This window comes from Carassius carassius, chromosome 30, assembly GCF_963082965.1.
Source record: "Carassius carassius chromosome 30, fCarCar2.1, whole genome shotgun sequence".
Classification (NCBI taxonomy): Eukaryota; Metazoa; Chordata; class Actinopteri; order Cypriniformes; family Cyprinidae; genus Carassius; species Carassius carassius.
Window position 1 is genome coordinate 8,096,293 of NC_081784.1, and position 19,033 is coordinate 8,115,325.

Genomic DNA, 19,033 nt, shown 5'->3' on the forward strand with positions numbered 1-19,033 from the left:
AAATCAATTTGCACTTTGAGCACTACAGCAATGACTTCTTTTAGTGATGCTCTAAAATTTGCCAAATAGAAATATTTGGCCAAACATGAATATTGGAAGGCCTAAATCATTATTAAACTGTGTGGACCATACGGCTGGGTTTACAATATTGATTTTACATTTTTAACAGACATTAATTTTAATAATCTTTCATTTAATATGTGAACAAAATGTAACAAAAAAATTATTTGTAATGCGCCTACCATCCAATAATCTCAGTAAGCTTTGTGCTCGGATACTTTGAAGTAGAAACAATTATATAACTAAAGATTAAAAAGCTGATATAAAAACTTTCTTTAATTATAATTTTACATGTGAGTTGATTATCAAATAACTCTTGTCAGTGATGCACCGTAATAATCTCAAATTATTAAATAAACTTAAATGTAGTTTTTTGGGATAAATAAAACCTAAATTTCGGTTTAGGTAACAAATTATAATTATGGTGCATCGCTAATTTAATTACAGAGGGGTGAGGTAGACCATCACATGCTGTCTCCTGATTGGCTGATGGAAATGGCACTAACACCTCAATCTCATGTCTTTTTAATTGCAGGTCTGCACAGATGAAGAGTGATGGGGAAAGACGTGTATTCTTTTAATGTTTACATAAATGCTAGCACTACTTCACACGACATGAGGGAGGACGAAGGAAAAACAGACACGCTCTACTTGACATGAGCCCCTTGCGACGTTAAAAGCGGGGAAAGTCTTATATGTACAGTAACATGAGCAAATGGGATGGAAATGTTCAGACAAGTGTGTTATGTACATACTGTAAGAATAGGGTTAGGGTTTTTCTGTGTATAAAGTATATTGTAAAGCTGAAGTTTAATAGCCACTTTGTTGGTGATCGAGTCACAGGGAATACGTTAGGAGACAGTACATTAATTCAAGGGATGTTCTCTTCAGAGAATGGGAGATGGAGGGAGTTTGACATTGACTGACTGTATGTACAATTTCAATGAGTGTTCACTGAAGAAAGCATACAAACCTGGGGCTGAAAGTCTCAGAGAAGGTTTTAATTGTATTTTTATTTTTGTTAAAATGGTATTTTTGTTTGCCTTGCTGCAGAGCCCACTGTTAACAAGTCATATTTAAGCCTTATAGGTAGTTGTGCTGCGTTGGCTCAGCCTTGTGCTGGCCAATCGCGTGCCTTTAACCATCTGGGTGTATAAGAGCATAATCAACCAATGAGAGGGAAGAGGCCAGTCTGACTCTGCCTTTCTGCTGCTGCTGCACTCGGATGGGTGGACGAACATGCTCTTACACGGGCATCAACTGCTGGTTCTCTGCTCCTCCAACAGTGTTTGCAATATTTAAAAAAAGAATATGAATAAATGGACAGTTTTTTTTAAATGGCCTACTTGTCTCTTTTAAAAAAAAAAAAATGCAGAAGCATTTTAAATTATTTAAACAACTCTTTCTGAAAACAGCATGAGCACGACTTCCTCAAATTTCACTAACGACGGCAGTTGGACTTGGCTAATGGTAGTTCCCGTTGTGAAAATGCCCTCATGACTGTAAAGTAGCATGATCGTTTTGCCCTGGTGGATGTCTCAGTTATTGTTTATTTGCATCTCTTTATTCCCGTAGTTCGAACCCTTGTCAATCTCGGTCTGTCCAATCATCCAGCGGATACCAACGGACACTGAAAATAAAAGCAAAAAAAACAAAAAGTGTCAGTCACAGCGCAACAACCAGTCACATTAGCATGCTTCATAACTAAACTAGTGCTACAAGCACTCAGATTCATATTTTCATTCATTAGTTCAGTGGTTCTCATGAAGGGGAGTTGACTGGGCGGTTGAAAGCAGAAGATTTCATTATTAAAAACATGATCAAATTATCTCTTTAAGCTAAAATTCTGAAAAGCACAACGATCTAAACTCAATGTAAACTGTTAAATTATAAAATGTCATTTCCTTCTCTCAATAACTATTGTTTTTGAGAAAATACATAGTTCCTGAAACTTAAATCAGAGTATGTAAACAAGATCTGTCATAATTACAGCAGAAATACTGAAAATAGCCTATATATTGTGTTGGACAATGGGAGCGTTAAGAATCTTAAAGGCTGAGAACCACTGCATTAGATCATAATAATAAAAAAAAAAAAACAGGATTCCCACGGACATGGAAAACCTAGAAATATCAGGGAATTTTTAACTTCTGAAGTTTGGAAAAGTCATGGAAGTTTGTGAATGCTAGAACAATATAGATATAGCTATGCTTGGCTATCTTCTATTAGATATTACTCTATAAATTCATTTTCTAAAATAGTTTTTCAGAGTTATTATAAGTCGTTGAAATTCCTTGGTCAACAGGTGTGGGAACCCTGTAGTAAGTAAAGGGAAAGTGAAAGACTGAAATGAAAGATTTATTTAAGCAATATCTAGTAGATGCAAGAGGTCTTCTAGTATATCTGAATCATGTAGTTCAAGGTTTATTTTGTGTGCATTTAGTGTTTAGATGAAACTTACATCTGAAATGAATCTTTAAGCCTGTTCTCACATGCTATGATATTCAAAGGCACTTTCAGTTCATTCAAATGTGTCATGCGCTTATGAATTGACCAGCATGCAGTAAATCTAGATAGAAGTGGTTGATATACTTACAGCTATAGCACCTAATTGGCCTCCTTTATATTTTTTGAAACAGATTGGGGGAAAATAGCAGCAGTATATAATTCCTTTGTTGCTTGAAGACAAAGATTGGCTAAAAATCATCTGCTGCAATCTTATTCTGCTTTTTGTTACATCAGCTTACAATAAGAAATAACCACCCCATGCCCTTGTCCTTATCCCAAGTACCTGCTAGACAGAAGACACATGTACAGATGACAGTGAAGGTGGATCCTGATAGCAGCATTTGGAGCAGTAACATGCAGAGAGGGTAGACCAGCAAACAGACCCAGAAGAGCCAGTTCAGCAGGGCCCAAGGTCGGCGCGGAGGACTTGTAATGGGACCCGGAAAATGTCCTGTCTTTCTGTAATGCTCTTGGAATTCATCCTGTGTGAGTTGGCACAACAAAATTACTTAATGCCCATATTTGTCCACCTACTGATGTACTAATACTAAGTGAAATGGTAATACCAGCACCAGTGGAAAAACTAAAAAGAAAAAAAAAAATACTAAATCGAAATACTAATAAGATGACCAGATCAGAGACAAAATAATAATAGACAATTCAAAATATTAATACATGCTATAATACTATACTAAAATGACACTGACCGGCACAAAAACACCTCCATTTAAGGCTGGTAGTGCACTTACTTTTTCCTGATAGAGTTTGTGAAGCCAGGCCGCGCATTCAGTCTCATCCTCTGGGATTGTGTCCAGAGGAATCCGCCTAACAAACAAGGAAATCCATGAAGTTTTATCTTGATCTTGCAGCTGACAACGCATTCATAGAGGAAGCCATTAAACTAAAACATTATGGAGACTGCATATTGACCTTTGTTATAGCAGATATTATCACAGATCATTTAATATACAACAGGCTGTTAAATATTGCCAAAGGGCAATGTGAAGAAGATTTTTCTTTCATTCTTACCTCACATATAAATCAGCATGGTATTTTTTCCCATTGAGCACTCCTAGTAAAGTTGGCATTTCGTTGTTTCTGAAATTAAGTGTAGAATCGTACACAGCAGTAACTACAGAGGAGACACAAACCAAGTCAGCGAGACAAATTCTTAGAGGCTACATTGGCCAAAAATACATCATCTTTCACTTTAAGTATTCAATTTTAAAGACGTCAACAGAGTGATTTGCCTGAACTCACTGGAAGATCAACGAAAGCATTGACAGTATCATTACTTAAAGGCCAAGAAGCTCTCACCCGTTCCCCTGAGGTTCTGGGCCGTGACACAAAAGCCCTTGGTCCGAGGTAGAAGGTGGTACTTGAGTTTGGGAAGACCTTTCTTCTCTGCCACCTCCATACTAATCTTGTGCTTCTTTTCTGTGTAACGTGTGCCTTCACAGTGCAACAGGAACTACAGACACATCATAAAAATTTACATCAACCACACTAGGGGGACAGAAAAGATTAGTAAAATATGGGATATAGTTTATTTGTTAATGGAACAGTTTACCCAATAACTGACTTGTTAATAGTCAGATGGACTAGATTCATGGTGCTCATTTGGAGTGATGACCAACTGTCATCACTTGGAAAGGGCTGCCTGAATATTTTTCAGAAAAGCTCCTATTATGTTCCACAGAAAATATAACAGCATTTGGGCTGGGGAACATTTTTCTTTTTAATTTTTGGGTGAACAGGTTAACTATTCCTTTAAGTAATTGTTTGTCTAAGATAAAGGAAAAGAGAATGCTGAAATCAAGTAAAATCACCAGAGTACAATGTGCAATGAGATTTCACAAATATACCCAAAAGTTTTCTGGGTAATCATGAAGGTTGCGCAGGCTTTGCACTACTGTCTTGCGATCCTCTTCCCATTTTCTTTTGCAGAAGACAATTTCCTGGAAGTACCACATCCAGCCAATCACAGGAACAAAGGAAAGTTCCTTTTTTGCCAAAACCTTTGAGCTCTGAAAGCAAGATATGATAAAAACAAATGCGTGAGAGCACAACAAAATAATCTGTAATCTGACACTATTGCGTCTTTAAAAATAATTTAGAGTCACGCACATGTTAAGGTGTGGGAAAGTTACATTTTGGTATGAAACTGTATTTTTATCTTACCCCTAAAACCCCAAATCTCTCACAGAAGGTCCAGCCGGTCATAAAATCGATCTCAAAGTTATGATTGAGGACAACAATGGCGTTTTCTTTGCCATAGAAAGGATAGCTTTCTGGATCTGTGTAAAGTGTGCATTCTGTCCCGGACCACCACTCCAACAAAGCCACCAATTCTGAACAAAACAACAAAAAATACATTCTGAATTATGATCTATATAATGCAGAATGCATTTACATATTCATGAATGTGAGTAGTCCAACAAGTTCATCAACTTTGTTTGTAAATAGAGAAATTTGCAATATTCAAAAATATCAACTTCCTGTTTTGTTACCCTCAGAGAGACACTGAGGTTTTCAAACAGGAAATAATGGTTTTATGTTTTGTGCATCCCACAATAAAATCAAGGCACAACGCAACAGGAGACATGATAATCATGATCTCCATCACTGATACGCATTACTGACCACTTTTTACTTTGTTACTATTTTTATGTGATTTTGTCACATGCTGTATTTCTTTGTCAGTCCCAGTAAGCACTGGAAGCTTGTTGCATCATGGCTGGTTATGACAGTATCTTTCTTTGGAACATTTGAGCCCACATGTGACAGCTTGCAGGACTTACGGCTAGAAACGGAATAACCCAATCTGCAGTTGATCTTGCGTGCAAGTTGCTTGTTAATGGGCCACAGTGGTAGAGTACAAAGCTGGAGCAGATTGATAATAAACCCACTGACTAGGAACACATAACAGATAATGAGATGACACAGCAGCTGGGTTTTCAATACTTGAAGGATTCCCATCCTTATGTAGTCTTGACTGTCTCCACTAAATCCTCTGCAGAGAGAGAAAAAAAAAGTTAAATATAAACAACTTTCATATTAGGCAGAAGACTGTTGTTATGAATAAAGATGCAAAGCACCTCGCAAAATATGTTGCACATGTAAAAAACTGTATTTGAAATATGAAAATCTACCCGAGCCAATATTCAAATAGCATGGTTGCAACAAAGAGGAATAAAGTTCAGGGTTGTTGTTTTTTTCGTTCCTCTTTTTCACATCAACCCACTTGAATGTGTGAAAATGGTTAATAGTTAAAAAAAAAATTATTATAACTTTATACACTGTGGTTTAACAAACTGCCACATTTTCCTAAGGCTCTTTGTGTGATCCTGAATAGCTCACCCAAAACTTTAGATGGTTTCATTATTCTCCTTGATTTTATTCCAAAAACAATAAGCTGTTATTTTAAGTGGAACAAAAAAAATTTGAGATTCTGAATAGTTTTCGGGTTCATAGTGACCATAAAACACCAAAACAAACAAAAAAAGCATCATAAAAGTTGTCCATTCTGACTCAAGAACCTGTGTGACTGGATTATTAAGACAATGAGTCCAACCCTAATTGAGTTTTGAGTGTGTTGTGAGTTGTTAAAACTTTGAATGGTATTGTTTCTATCAAGAGCTAGACAACCCAGCCACTTCAGGTCAGGCGAGGAATGTGCTCTTTTATTACTCTGTGGCATACGCTATTTTCATGAGTAAATAGTTCATTTAAAAGCAGTGTTTGTGAAAGAACTAAGACCAATAGCTAGCACAGAGCGAGACGAGACCTGTCCCTATCATCGCTGTCAGCTCTTAGACGTGAAAGTCACTCAGGGCAAAGGCTGAAACAGAAATGTCACAGTGTTACATGTGTGGCTGTGTCCACTGTGTGTTTTGGCATAAGCACATTCAGTGTGAGGGTGCAATGTTGTCTACACACTCTCTGCTAGTGGTCACAGAAAAAAAGTGTGAACTTTAGTTGTTTTAAATCAAATAGTATAAATCAAATTTTTGCAGTCATGCGTGTAGAAATGAGACAGATTACTTCTAGGTTGATAAAATGTAAAATCTGCAGTAGTCGAGGGGATTTTGATTCATTTCAGTTACTCAAATCAGAGTCGTCCACCTATTTGACTCTTTCCGCAGGTAGCTACTCTTGTGCAAGAACCTGGCAACAAGAATCAAATACTGAATTCGTGAAAAACAAAGCTGATCGAAACATACGCATTCAGAAAGCAGCTCTCCCGTTTCATAATAACCTTATATAATTAATAAGACAATATTATAGAAAATAAATGATTTCTCCTGTACGAATGAGATGCTGTGTCCAGTGAAGGGGAACTACTGTTCGTTCAGTAGGTTCAACCAATGAAAGGATCATTCAGAACAGGTCTCGAAAGCTATTGGTTTGTGTTATAATCAGTTCACGAATCATCCAGAACAGTCGCTTCAAAAGCGAGAGAACTAGAAATATGAGATGGTCTGTAGAAATAATCAAAAACGATTCGTTCACTTAAACACAAACACACACACACATTCATAAACATGGAGAGAAACGACTAATCTGTACTAAGTTAACACTACAGGGTGTGCCTTGTTTGGACTATCAGTTTAACCTTCACACTCACCCGCAGGTAACTGACTGTCAAAAGTACAGAATCTGTTAGTTCACAGTATATTTGTTACAGTAGCAGATACATCTTTCTCTTCTGGTTATTTGTGTTACACTTAAATGTTTCGTTTTGTTTGCCTTGGCATCATGGACATCAAGAGTGAACAGACAGCCATTGAAAACATCGAGCAAAACTCGTCTCGTGCACATGTTAAATCGCATACAAAGAACGGGACTTTATCTTCCATCAGAAGACACAAATAACAGTTACCTTTTCCCCTGGCGCGGTTAGTGGTAGTAGTAGAGCATCCGTCTCATCATATGGAGATGATTAGAGACCGCATGAGAGAGATATGAATCTGGAGGATGTTTTAAGTTGGCCAGGACAGGCTGAGAGAGATTCCAGCGTTGGGTGGAGGAATATGAGACCACACCCGGCAAAAAGACGCTGCGCGAAGAGCACTGGAAAGTGGGCAGGGACTTCAGCAGGTCATTATGTAATTTCCTCTGTTCAAAGCCAACGCTGCTTCGGTTTCTTTACACAGGCTGCTTCACACTGTTCAGTGACAGTGTTCACTTCGACCGGCAAATGAACGTAACTGCCAGAAACACGCTGGCAACTTTCGGACACCATCACCTTAAACGTGGGGCGTACTACAAACCCAATTCTCAGAACGATTGCGCCTTCTACTGCATGAGAAGAGCTTGGCTGGGCTTTATTTCAGAGACAAAAGAATACAATGTTGATACAATGTTGTAAAGAAGCTCATTGTTTTTCTGTGAGAGAAATAGAAAGGCGTGTTTTCTTGGGGAGAGAAACTTTTGATAGGATATTAGTTGATATACATTTTACACGACCTTAGTTTGCTTTGCATTAGAGAAAGAATTTACATGCTTTTCTTTGTTCCTAACAAAAAGCTGAATACAGAATTGGTATTCAGGCACAATGCTGACTTAAATATTTGTACAGAGATGCAACCCTGAGAAACACATTATATTTGTCTATGACAACATTTTTGTCTTTTGAATAAATGACTGTTCTTAAAGGGATAGTTCACCCCAAAATAAACAATTCTGTAGAATATATAGTAGATGGAAAAGCTACAGATTCACAATACCCTTCACATGTTGCATCCAAATTGGAAACACATATGGTAGATGGAAATGCTTAAGGACTCAAAAGAAGATATCAAAATATTATTTTGAAAGAAGTTTTTTTTTTCCATACAGTAAAAGTCAGTGGGCTCCAATGTTGTTTTGGACTTTGGACTTTGGACTTTTATGCCAACAATATATTTTAATGTAAGTGATCAGAAATTTTGAACCATCAACTTGGACATTTATTTGATACCATTCAGTTAATCTATCTATGCAAATGTTTCTGAAACAATGATTAAACCACCCAGATCATCAAATTATAATACAAAGGACCAGATTCTGCCCTCCACTGATTGAACTATGATTGAGGTCCACTTTAGTGCCATTAAGAGAGGCTCTCCACCAGCATCAAAAGACCTGCTATGACATGAAAATACTTAATTTATTCAGTGATTCACAAACCATGTGGAAAGGCCATTCAAATATGACACTCAAAATAGTAACCTCTTCACTCGAAGGGAAATGAAATCTATTTTTGCATGCTGGCATTATTCAGGATAATACACTATTCAGATTAAATTGGCTGCTTATGAAAATAGCACAAGCTGTTAAATTCACAATACCCTTCACATGTTGCATCCTAAATTAAAAACATAGTGGATGAAAAAGCTTAAGGACTCACACACTGAAAACACAGGGGGTGAAAATGTTCATCTCTGCCAACTTTGAGAGCAATTTGTGTTTTATAGATTTAAATGAGGACACTGGAGAAATATGATGGTAACCAAGTATGCCCTGGCTGATGTAAGTAGTTACTGAGGTTATCTGAAGCCTGATGGGATAGAGCCCCTCAGCAGTGGAAAACTGAAGATCAGGGAATAGTTTAATGAAGTGCATGTTTAAAAGCTCGCAATTGAAGGATGTGATTACACATTTATGGCTGTATGTAGCAAGGCATTTATTTATTTATTTTTTGCAAAATAGTTTACATGATGATTTTACAATATACAAACATACAACATAATTAAAAATAAAATCAATATTTTAGAGAAAAAATTATTTGTATGCCAATTATTTGAGCCATAATGTATTGGAAATGAACGGCAAATCGTTTTTCTGAGATATTCTTGTGAAGAACTATAATGTGAAGATTTTGCTTTTTTTACCCATTGTGTAATTTAATTATTGGAGAAAAATGCTTTAATAGAAATTATAAATAGAAAATCATAATAAAAAATAACCTGTGTATAAACAAGACAATAAAAGTAAATTAAATTATTGGAGAAAAATACTTTAAGAACTGTTTTAAATAAAATTAGGCCTACATTTATAAACAAGCAATACAACGTTTTTGCTTATGGATACAGATGTGCATTTTCTTAAAATATTATTATTTAGCACAAATGGAGCATCTTACACAATTGTTTTTTTTTTCTTAATCGGCAAAAACATAAATATTAATATGATATCACAGTGTATGTTATGACAGTAGCAGGAGACATGAGCACGGCAGCGGCTGGATGACGGACGGATGGCGAGACGATTGGGCCAACCGGATTGGCTCTCAAAGCGGTTGACAACAACTGTGAATGGACAGGGGCTTGCAGAGGGAAGTGACGGGTCAGGAAATGAATAAGGAGATGGGAGTAGGTGCAGTTTATAAGAGGGTCCGTATCATATTTCCATGGCCATGCGCCTCCACGCGCTATTGGCTCAGGGGAATTTCCGTTTGATGCCGGAAATGCACGTGGCAAGATGACAAAATAAAGATGGGTTTCCTGTTTCAAATCTATTCAAGATATCAACAGTCAGTTGGCTTCTGACCCTTTTCCTCCAGCTGTCCCGATAGCGCTCTTGGGGGCTCTGCAGGGGCGATGCGGGTGTCTTGGCGCTGGTTTTTGGGGCTGATTTGGGTCGGAGTGTCTACGACTCGTGCAGGATCTCCTGTGTTTTCTGATGAGATCCCCTTCAAAATCAAATGGCCCGGGGCAGACTTCACCCTGGTGAGTCAAAACATCTAATAAACCCAGACGTTTTGCATGGCAGCTGTAAATACATATGTTTGTTTAGCTGTCAGCTTGCTGACTGAGCTCTCTTTATTATCTTGGACAGCTGGATGTGTCATGTTTTGTTTTGAGTTTTCTTGTAGCCTGTTGATATTCTCTCTTAACAGTATCATGAAGTATTAAAGTACACAAATGTCAAGTAGAACTGTCTGGTTTATCTCTCTTTTGCTGTTGGCATGGATTTGTCAGCTATTTACTCTTTCAGAAGTTAAATATGCACTAATATGTAATAATATCCCCTTTCCTGCAGTCAACTTCAGGAGGCCTGTACAAAGAAGATGACTTTGTCATCATGACAACTGCAGAAAAAGAAAAGTACAAATGTTTATTGCCATCTTTATCCAGCAACCAGGAGGTGTGGTTATGCATGACCAAATTTTTAGTTATTATTATCTTGAGCCATTCTCTGTATCGTATATTTTAGTTTTATTTGATGTCTTTGTCTTTTTTTTTGAAGGATGATATGAAGGAGTATAGTGGGCTGAGTCCAGCTGAGCTGCTGGAGCCGTTGTTCAAACAGAGCAGCTGCTCCTACAGAGTGAGTTTCATGTCTCAGTTTCTGTATGTAGCTTATAAACATAGTCATAGCTCATATTTCACCCCCAAAAGAGAATTAAGCTTTTTACAAAGAGTCAAATGTTTGAATAAATTATTTTTGCATTGATTACAATTCTGACAGATCGAGTCATACTGGACATATGAAGTGTGCCACGGGAAGCATGTACGTCAGTACCATGAAGACAAGGAGACGGTGCAGGTAAAATCACTGTTTATGATATATGTTGCCAGATCATTATATATCCTTATCATATTGGAAATACCACTCAAAAATTTGGGATTGGTAAGATTTGGTAATAAAGTTTTTTGTCTCTTATGCTCCCCAAGGCTGTTTAAAAATACAGTATAATATTATGAAATATTGTTCCAATTTAAAATAACTGATTTCTATTTTAATATTAATTTCTGTGATGACAAAGCTGAATTTCCAGCAGACATTACTCCAGTCTTCAGTGTCCCATGATCCATTTAATACATCCTTGCTTATTAAAAGTATTAATTTCTAAAAAATCTTACAGATCCCAAATGTAAGTGTATGTGGATGGATTATATTTAGATATTTCTAAGCAATATAAACATTTCAATGGTCTTATTTGTCTCTGCTCCCTCAGAAGATCAACATTCAGGAATACTATCTGGGTACCATGAATAAAAAAGATAGTGCAGGTTGGCAAATATTTAAACTGAAGTTTGCAATTCTTGCTTTAAATATTCTAGTAAAGTATTACATTTATCTTCTCATCAGAATCAGGAACATCCAGCGACTCTGAAACCGAAGAATCAAACACGAACACGGAGGTTTGTAGCTGTGAAATATAAGGGTAGGAAATGTATGTCACCTGAGGATTTTTTTAAAAACTCTCTGTGTGTTCCCAGGTGCCCACAAAGAATATAGAGGGTCAGCTGACACCATACTATCCCGTAGAGATGGGACATGGGACTGAATGCTCTTTGAGACAGAATGAACCTCGCTTTACCACAGTGCTGTACGTCTGCCACCCGGAGGCAAAACATGAGATCCTTACAATCGCCGAGGTCATCACCTGTCATTATGAGGTAGTGGTGCTCACATCCCTCCTCTGTCCTCACCCCAAATACAGGTACATACACAAACACATTAAGGTTCCATAGTTTATCATACTAAATAAGTGGATAAAGATTAGTTATTGATTTCTGTTCACGGTTTAGTTCTTGTGAATATGTCAAGAAATAGAAACACCTATCCCTCACATATATTGTGCTTTAATAATAATAATATATTTATTTAATACATTTTTAGTCATTTGTGACATAATCCAGCCCATATTTCCTCAGGTTCAAGTCCTCCCCTGTGAATGACATCTTTTGCCAGGCTCTGGGTGGCTCCCCTCTCAGACCTCAGAGTCTGTCCCAGCTGGATCGTGAGCAGGAAGAGCTGCTCAAACCACCGTTCCGCTCAAGCAGCGAAAGAGATCAGAGAGGATCCAGGGTGAGTATGCAGCTGCCCTTTATCTTCTGCATTTACACTAACCTACTAAGTGAGCGGTAATCAATAACTCCTTCTATAAATATTTTTGAATGGACTCTTGAAGTTGCTTTTTATTAAAGGACAAGAACAAATTATATTTGCAAAATGAACAAAAAAATAATGCCGAAAAGTATGTAACTTATTTTAAATTATTGTAAAAAAAAATAGAAAAAAATGAAAAATAAATGTAATGCCTCCGTCTTCCTTGCTAAGGAGGACACACCTCCAGTGAAGGAAGAAGCGTATACTTCTACCCATAAGCCCCTGACAGTGGGCGGGCAAGCCCAGGTCACCGTTGGCAGCACCCACATCTCTCGTCTAACTGATGAACAGCTGATCAAGGAGTTTCTGAGTGGCTCGTATTGTCTGCATGGGGTGAGGATGGATGGATGGATGGGTTTAATTTCTATATCTGTGGATCTTAGACATATTCCCAGTTTAACATCTTTTTTTCCTCTTAAGGGTGTTGGATGGTGGAAGTATGAATTCTGTTATGGAAAGCACGTCCACCAGTATCATGAGGTAAGAGTCGCCCAATTCTTATATAACAATTCCCAGTATAGTATAAAGGTCTGGATTATGAGAGATGCTAAATTGCATTTTGTTGAAGGACAAAGAACAAGGGAAGAACATTGTGGTGGTGGGCAGCTGGAATACGGAGGATCATATTAACTGGGCCAAGAAAAACGTGGCACGATCTTATCATTTGAAAGATAATGGAGGGCAGAAAGTCAAGTATGATTATATTTCCCTCACATACAAGGTGCTTTAAAAAATAACTGGATATTATAATGTGTATATTTGAGTCATTGTGTGTGTATATACACACACATACAGTGGAGATTAGAAAACAATCTATATAAACTTGATTTTTGTCTGAAATATCTTCATCACTCAAAATTTTAAGGAATATCAGCTGTAAGTGTATACCACTGTTCCACTAACATGCTTGACAAAATAACCAGGGCATTTCAACAAAAACACTGTGATCAGAATTTTGAGAACAGTAACCACTATAGCACGAAAGAAGATTACAACTACAATTTCGAAGGGTTACAGCAGTCTGAAATTAGTAGGGAGTGTAAAGGCCCTTGCTTTAAAGGACTTCAGCACATCTGTGGCAGGACATCACTAGTTTCTCAGACTGCGCTGGAGTGATCTTGGTTCACTCTTCTTCCACAGTTCCATAACTGTAGTGGGTTTCTTAGCCATGACTTTGTCGCCAACTCCTGCTGAAGAAAACATCCCCCAAACCATGACCCTTCCTCCTCCACCTTTCACCGACTTTACACACTTGGGCTTCAGTCTTTCCCAAGACTGTTTGTTTGTTTGATGCCAAACAAAATGTTTCCCATTATACCCAAATAAATTAAACTTGCTCTCATCACTAAAGTGAACTCTGGACCTTTGGATGACTTCTCTTAAACACGCCAAGACAGATCCTTACCCTATTCAGCACTGAACTGGCAAGCAATTCCAGCTGCAATATGTGAGAAATCACCGATTTGGAAAGACTGACTTCTCTTGCAATGGATGAAAGGGACATTCCTTTGGCCTTCATCTGGACAACCTCCTGTCGCAGAGTTTCAGTTACCTTAGAGCGGCCTGCCATCTATCATTCTCAGTGAAAATTGGAGGAATTCTACCAGTTAAATAGGGTTTGTCATATAATTGAGGAAATTGGCACCAGGTGCCAGATTAACACTAATAAATTGGAGATATCTGTAAGTGTTCTCTAATTTTGATCAGTTAATTTTTCAAATATCTAATTTTTTTATATTGTGCTTCAGAATACAATTAATTTATAAAATATGCGTAAAAAAATGCACTTCTACTCCTGTTACGATAACCTCAAATAAGACTAAGCAGTGACCTTAAAATTTAGGAAATTGTGACTCAAGGAAATTGAGTCCAGTTTTAATAGTTTCATGTATGTTGTTTTGGTGATACCTCATCAGGGTCGTATCTCACTTTTATGGCCATGGAGATGTTTGTGACCTAACAGGGAAACCGAGACAGGTTATAGTCAAACTCAAGTGAGTTACCCAAACTTCTTGATACTATGAGATTTTTGGGTTTCTTGAATGCTGCCACTAACGCTTACCTGTTCTGTCTCAGGTGTAAGGAGTCAGAGTCTCCTCATGCTGTTACAGTTTACATGCTGGAACCTCAGACCTGTCAGTATATTCTCGGGGTGAGTAGAAAACAAAATGACTTTGAGATTTGAATGCTATTTTGATTTTAGTAATTGTACAGTCTTATTAGATGGTTCCAGTGACGAGCACATTGTGTTTTTATGTGATGGCTCATGAAAAGCTGAAGTGTGATCATTTCATGTGGATAACCTTTATCCTGGTTATTCTGCCACAGGTTGAGTCACCTGTAATATGCAAGATCTTGGACACTGCAGATGAAAATGGATTTCTTTCAATCCCTAGCTAACCTAGACGGAGGAATACATTTTGGTTCGGAGAATGAACAATACAGAAGAGGAAGGCAGTATGACTGTCAGAGGGAGAGATAAAGGTCTGATAAAGTCTAGTTCCATAGATCATGGTGATAACATGGACTTGCTGAACCTCAGGCCTCCATCCTTTGAGGAAGTCCCTCACTGACAGCACTTTCTCTTGTTTGAAGACTAAACAAGGAGGAAATCTGATGAAACTTTTAACCTGGAGATGCAGCTAGGACTGAATCTTCAATGTTTTATTTAGAAATCTCAAACCTGTTGAAGAATATTTTTGTTCAGCTTTTTTATGCTTTGGCACATTTAAATGGTTGGCTGTGGGAAAGTCACTTTAAGATCTAATCAAATGATTAATTTGTTCTGTTAATCAATTGATTATACAAGTTGGTCAGCTGTTTTTAAATATACATTATTTATTTAATAACTTCTGGTAGTTCAGTGCTTGCCATCATCACTGTGCATATGGAGACGGTTATATTGTTTTCAAAAGTGATAGAAGTAATAATGGGGTCTATGCAAACTGCAAGGGAAAATACATGTATGCATTATTTTTTTTTTTGGCAATCATGGGTCATTATTTTATGTTCACAATTTGTGATTACCCTCACGTCAATGTAACCACTTCCACTACTGTACGATACTGTGTTTAGTGAAGGGCTCCTCTTAACTCTTAAGAACACATTTATAAAGACAAAGATTATTTCCTTACATTGCTGGTTCTTTCTCAGCCTGTACATGCTCAGCTGAATAAATTGAGTTTCATGTTTCAAGTCATTTCAGAAGATTCATACACTACCTTAATGAATACACTGCAAAAAAAAATTATTAGTATTTTTGCCTGGTTTTCCAGTACAAATACTGAAATGTTCTTAAATCAAGACACATTTCCTTGATATGCAAAATGACCTACGTTTGCTGAAAATAATATGAAAATTACTTATACTTAAAAAAAAAAAAAACAATCACTGAATTCTTATATTTTTGTACTGTAAAACAAAGCAAAAATTCAGAATAATATTTTTTCTTCATTTACAATCACTCAGACAGCGCTATTCGTTATAACAGTGAAAAGATTTCTCATGGAGAAATAAACACGCTTGTGCTAAACCCTTTACCTGCACTAGGTGGTGCTAGCGTGCCTTTATGTTTAGGTTTTTTTCAGAGAACTAATGCTCTTACATAAAAACATCCATCATTAGCTTATTAAGGCATGTGAATACCTGAAAGAGATGATCAACAAAGCAAACTATAGCAGTATATTATTAAACATTTAGTCTCAAATGAAAGATGTCAGGATACACTTGCAAAACATTTAATCAGTTCATATATAAAATGTAGGATGTTTCACAAATACATAATCTGCCTCAAAACTATTACATGAAAATGCCATGTAAATGTAAAAATATAACATCCTTCAGTCCAGAAAATATTGATAACACTTTAGGGGAAAGCGACAATTAGCTAGTACCATTTTCGCACATTGTCTCTTGAGCAAATCACAAGCAAACATTATAAATGCTTCCCTTTGGATGCTGGGTAAGTAGCATGACGTTCTACAGCTCAGACTGATGGGATGGGAATGTGATGAGCTGAAGTGCTGTCGAAGTCCTGCAGCGCCTCCTGGTGGGTGTGGTAATGCATAGCCACGTAATTTTTGGCAAAGGCTGTGGTTTGAGAGTTGACCGGCTGCAGGCTGTTGGGGGAATTCGGGCCTGCTGACGGACTGCTGTTATAGATACTGTAATAGGGCTCTATGCGCGTATTGATGGGTGTAGATGTGCTCGGGGGTCGGGGCTTGCGTCCAGCGGTGGCACCGGGGCTAGGCATGCTGTCCCGGGAGTGACTGGGTCCACAAGCCTGGTCCACCAGCCTCCTCTGAGGCTTTGGCGACAGCATGTACGCCGAGTTGGTCTCGTGGTGCGAGGACTTGTTGCGGTTGACTTCCAGACTTCCTTTGCCCATAGCGTGTAGGCGTGTCTTGTGCTTGCAGCACAGGAAGCTCAAGGTCAGCCACTGGAGGCAGCAGAGCACACGGCGACGCAGACCCGCGCTGTTGCGTGAATACACAAACGGGTTGATTCCAGACTTCAGGAAGATGAGGGCGAATCCACAGAGCTCGAACTGGTAGTGGACAAAACTGCTCTCTGGTGACACCATATCCTGTGCCAAAGATATACCTAGCGGTAGACAGCACAACAACACAGAGATGACGATCACTATGCATGTGACCACAGCCTTTGAATCCTTGGCTGTCGCCAGGTTAACTGTGGAGACCAACTGGCAGCAAGTTGCTCCAGTGGCAGCCCCGGGCACGAGGGGCTGGTTGGTTCTCCTGGTAAAGGAGTGCGTCTGGACATGTTGGAGCTTGTTATATGTCTGGTTGCGGTACAGCGAGGGCACCTGCACTGTACACTGCATGCCTTCGAAACCAGTGGCAATTAGCGGTGGATGAGTAGGTGGACGTGTCGCGTCCACCGTAATGATGGGACACTTTCGAACCTGAGCATTCTTCCTCAACGCCTGAGCAATCATGAGGTATGAGATGGACACCACACCTACACAGAAAGCAAAGTCTGCAATGTATACGTACAATACTACCTTGGCCTTGTTGCCAGTAAGACCAAAGTGCGGCAGGCAAGGTCCGGAGCTCCTTGGATATGCTCGTAAGGTGACCAACGCCGCCAGTGTGAAACTGGTGGTCCATAACAATGCAGTGAGGGCCAGAGTACAGGGGAACGAGGCTGTGCGGTTGGGCTGCTGACCCAGGACCATGCGGAGCCGATGCAGGGCAATCACAGCCACTGTTTCGAGGGACATAATGATGAAGCCAGAGCTGGTGAGGTGGAAGGCAAAGCAGAAGCCCTTGGACACGCCGCTACCTGCATCTCCAGCATCCAGAAAGAGAACCAGTGCAAACATGGGCGCAGTGACGCAGCAAATGAACAGGTCACAGAAGGATAAGTTGAGGATCATGAAGTCGAAGTTGGTGCGGAACTTGCGGAACGCCGGGTCGAAGAAGGACAAGAAGACCACCAAGTTTCCATAAGAACCGAGACAAAAGATGAGGACCAACAGGAGGGAACAGGAGGCAAGGGTAGCTGTGTGGATTAATGCCCAGCCGCTCATAGAAGCAGACTGGCTCTGGGAGCTGTTGAAGCCCCGAGGTTTCACAAACTCAGCCAGGTCCAAAGGCCAGGCGGTGCTGTTCATTGTACACATGGGGATGCAAAGTGGTCACAGCCTCAGAGTGTTGCCCATCCTGCCTTTAGGTCACCCAAGAGTGAACTAATATTCCCATTGTGCACATAGATCATGGTAAAACCTCTGGATTGCTGCAAGAACACAGATAAATAATATTCATTAGTAACAGACAATATGTAATACAATGTACATAACAAATAATTATGACAACGGCCTAATGGCTTTTTTTTACCATTTGAGGGATTAATTTGAATCTATGTGATATCTTTACCATCACTTGATGCACAAATGATTTGGAATTTCTTTAAAAACACAGAACATCAAGATGACTATTATCTAATATGTGCGCGTTCCCGTCATCCACACATCTATCGATTAAGATGAGTACGTGCCTGCAACAATCTGCATAGTATCTGAATTTCTTTTCTTATCCGTTAACCACCTCTGTTGAGAATGATATTACTGCAGGTGAATGTGCGCCGACTATAAAATCGTGTCAAAATGCATCCAGCCCCCATCTTTGAAAGAACACATACAATAGATCACATGCATCATTAAAATACATGTCCAACAAATATCTTATACACCGTTCAGTCCATACACACAGTCGCCTATAAAATAACCCTGCGGCTTTCTTTCTAACGTTACACCTGCCGACAAATTATGATTTTCTTACCATGTATTCCCTATGTGTGCCTTTAAGACACAGCGTTTTCCACATTTGTACGGATCTCCAAAGTACACGAACGCTACAAGCATCCTATTTAAAGAAAGACTATCACAATATAAGATGAGAATGAAAAACAGAGTGAATTCAATGCGCAGAAGGAAAGTGGGCGCGCCATACTGGAATCATATTGAAGCCCGCGAATGGACAGCAAGCGCGTGCACGTGAGAACAGGATGCTCAGGCAGGAAGCACAAAGAGTCTAATTTTGTCCTATATATATATATATAT

The 19,033-nt window shown here is 38.7% G+C and overlaps 4 protein-coding genes across 5 annotated transcripts in view; 2 read left to right on the forward strand and 2 right to left on the reverse strand.

The window, feature by feature from the left end:
- LOC132110531 (mitogen-activated protein kinase kinase kinase 4-like) overlaps positions 1–1,398 on the forward strand; it is a 29,447-nt gene extending 28,049 nt beyond the window's left edge. For both annotated transcript variants that reach the window (XM_059517220.1, XM_059517221.1), the window contains one exon: positions 596–1,398. In XM_059517220.1, the coding sequence (XP_059373203.1) occupies positions 596–616 (21 nt within the window). In that variant the 3' untranslated portion in view covers positions 617–1,398. The remainder of the gene's footprint in view (positions 1–595) is intronic.
- Positions 1,399–1,427: 29 nt separating this feature from the next.
- LOC132110532 (1-acyl-sn-glycerol-3-phosphate acyltransferase delta-like) lies at positions 1,428–7,780 on the reverse strand. The gene is made up of 9 exons (XM_059517222.1): positions 7,451–7,780; positions 5,370–5,581; positions 4,750–4,919; positions 4,434–4,595; positions 3,886–4,039; positions 3,598–3,700; positions 3,318–3,393; positions 2,852–3,050; positions 1,428–1,690 (listed from the first exon to the last, which is right to left on the reverse strand). Exons 2-9 carry the CDS (start codon positions 5,545–5,547, stop codon positions 1,599–1,601), a joined length of 1,134 nt encoding a protein of 377 aa, XP_059373205.1. The 5' UTR covers positions 5,548–5,581; positions 7,451–7,780; the 3' UTR covers positions 1,428–1,598.
- Positions 7,781–10,151: 2,371 nt separating this feature from the next.
- Positions 10,152–15,645, forward strand: LOC132110533 (endoplasmic reticulum lectin 1-like). The gene is made up of 14 exons (XM_059517223.1): positions 10,152–10,280; positions 10,594–10,698; positions 10,801–10,881; positions 11,023–11,100; positions 11,513–11,567; positions 11,647–11,699; positions 11,778–12,001; positions 12,216–12,369; positions 12,622–12,783; positions 12,871–12,930; positions 13,019–13,143; positions 14,367–14,444; positions 14,527–14,602; positions 14,779–15,645. Exons 1-14 carry the CDS (start codon positions 10,152–10,154, stop codon positions 14,848–14,850), a joined length of 1,452 nt encoding a protein of 483 aa, XP_059373206.1. The 3' UTR covers positions 14,851–15,645.
- Positions 15,646–16,424: 779 nt separating this feature from the next.
- LOC132111108 (probable G-protein coupled receptor 75) lies at positions 16,425–18,962 on the reverse strand. The gene is made up of 2 exons (XM_059518278.1): positions 18,753–18,962; positions 16,425–18,207 (listed from the first exon to the last, which is right to left on the reverse strand). The coding sequence occupies exon 2, from the start codon at positions 18,092–18,094 to the stop codon at positions 16,436–16,438; it is 1,659 nt and encodes a 552-aa protein (XP_059374261.1). The 5' UTR covers positions 18,095–18,207; positions 18,753–18,962; the 3' UTR covers positions 16,425–16,435.
- Positions 18,963–19,033: the final 71 nt, after the last annotated feature.

Bases quoted from the DNA above. Each gene is read 5' to 3' on its own strand.
- LOC132110532 (XM_059517222.1), bottom strand. From the start codon at position 5,547: ATGGGAATCCTTCAAGTATTGAAAACCCAGCTGCTGTGTCATCTCATT. The intron at 3,701-3,885 runs GTGAGAGCTTCT...TCTCCTCTGTAG, and splicing joins CCAGAACCTCAGGGGAACGG to TTACTGCTGTGTACGATTCT. The intron at 3,051-3,317 runs GTAAGTGCACTA...CAACTCACACAG, and splicing joins ACAAACTCTATCAGGAAAAA to GATGAATTCCAAGAGCATTA.
- LOC132110533 (XM_059517223.1), top strand. From the start codon at position 10,152: ATGCGGGTGTCTTGGCGCTGGTTTTTGGGGCTGATTTGGGTCGGAGTG. The intron at 12,784-12,870 runs GTGAGGATGGAT...TTTCCTCTTAAG, and splicing joins GCTCGTATTGTCTGCATGGG to GGTGTTGGATGGTGGAAGTA. The intron at 14,445-14,526 runs GTGAGTTACCCA...GTTCTGTCTCAG, and splicing joins CAGGTTATAGTCAAACTCAA to GTGTAAGGAGTCAGAGTCTC.
- LOC132111108 (XM_059518278.1), bottom strand. From the start codon at position 18,094: ATGTGTACAATGAACAGCACCGCCTGGCCTTTGGACCTGGCTGAGTTT.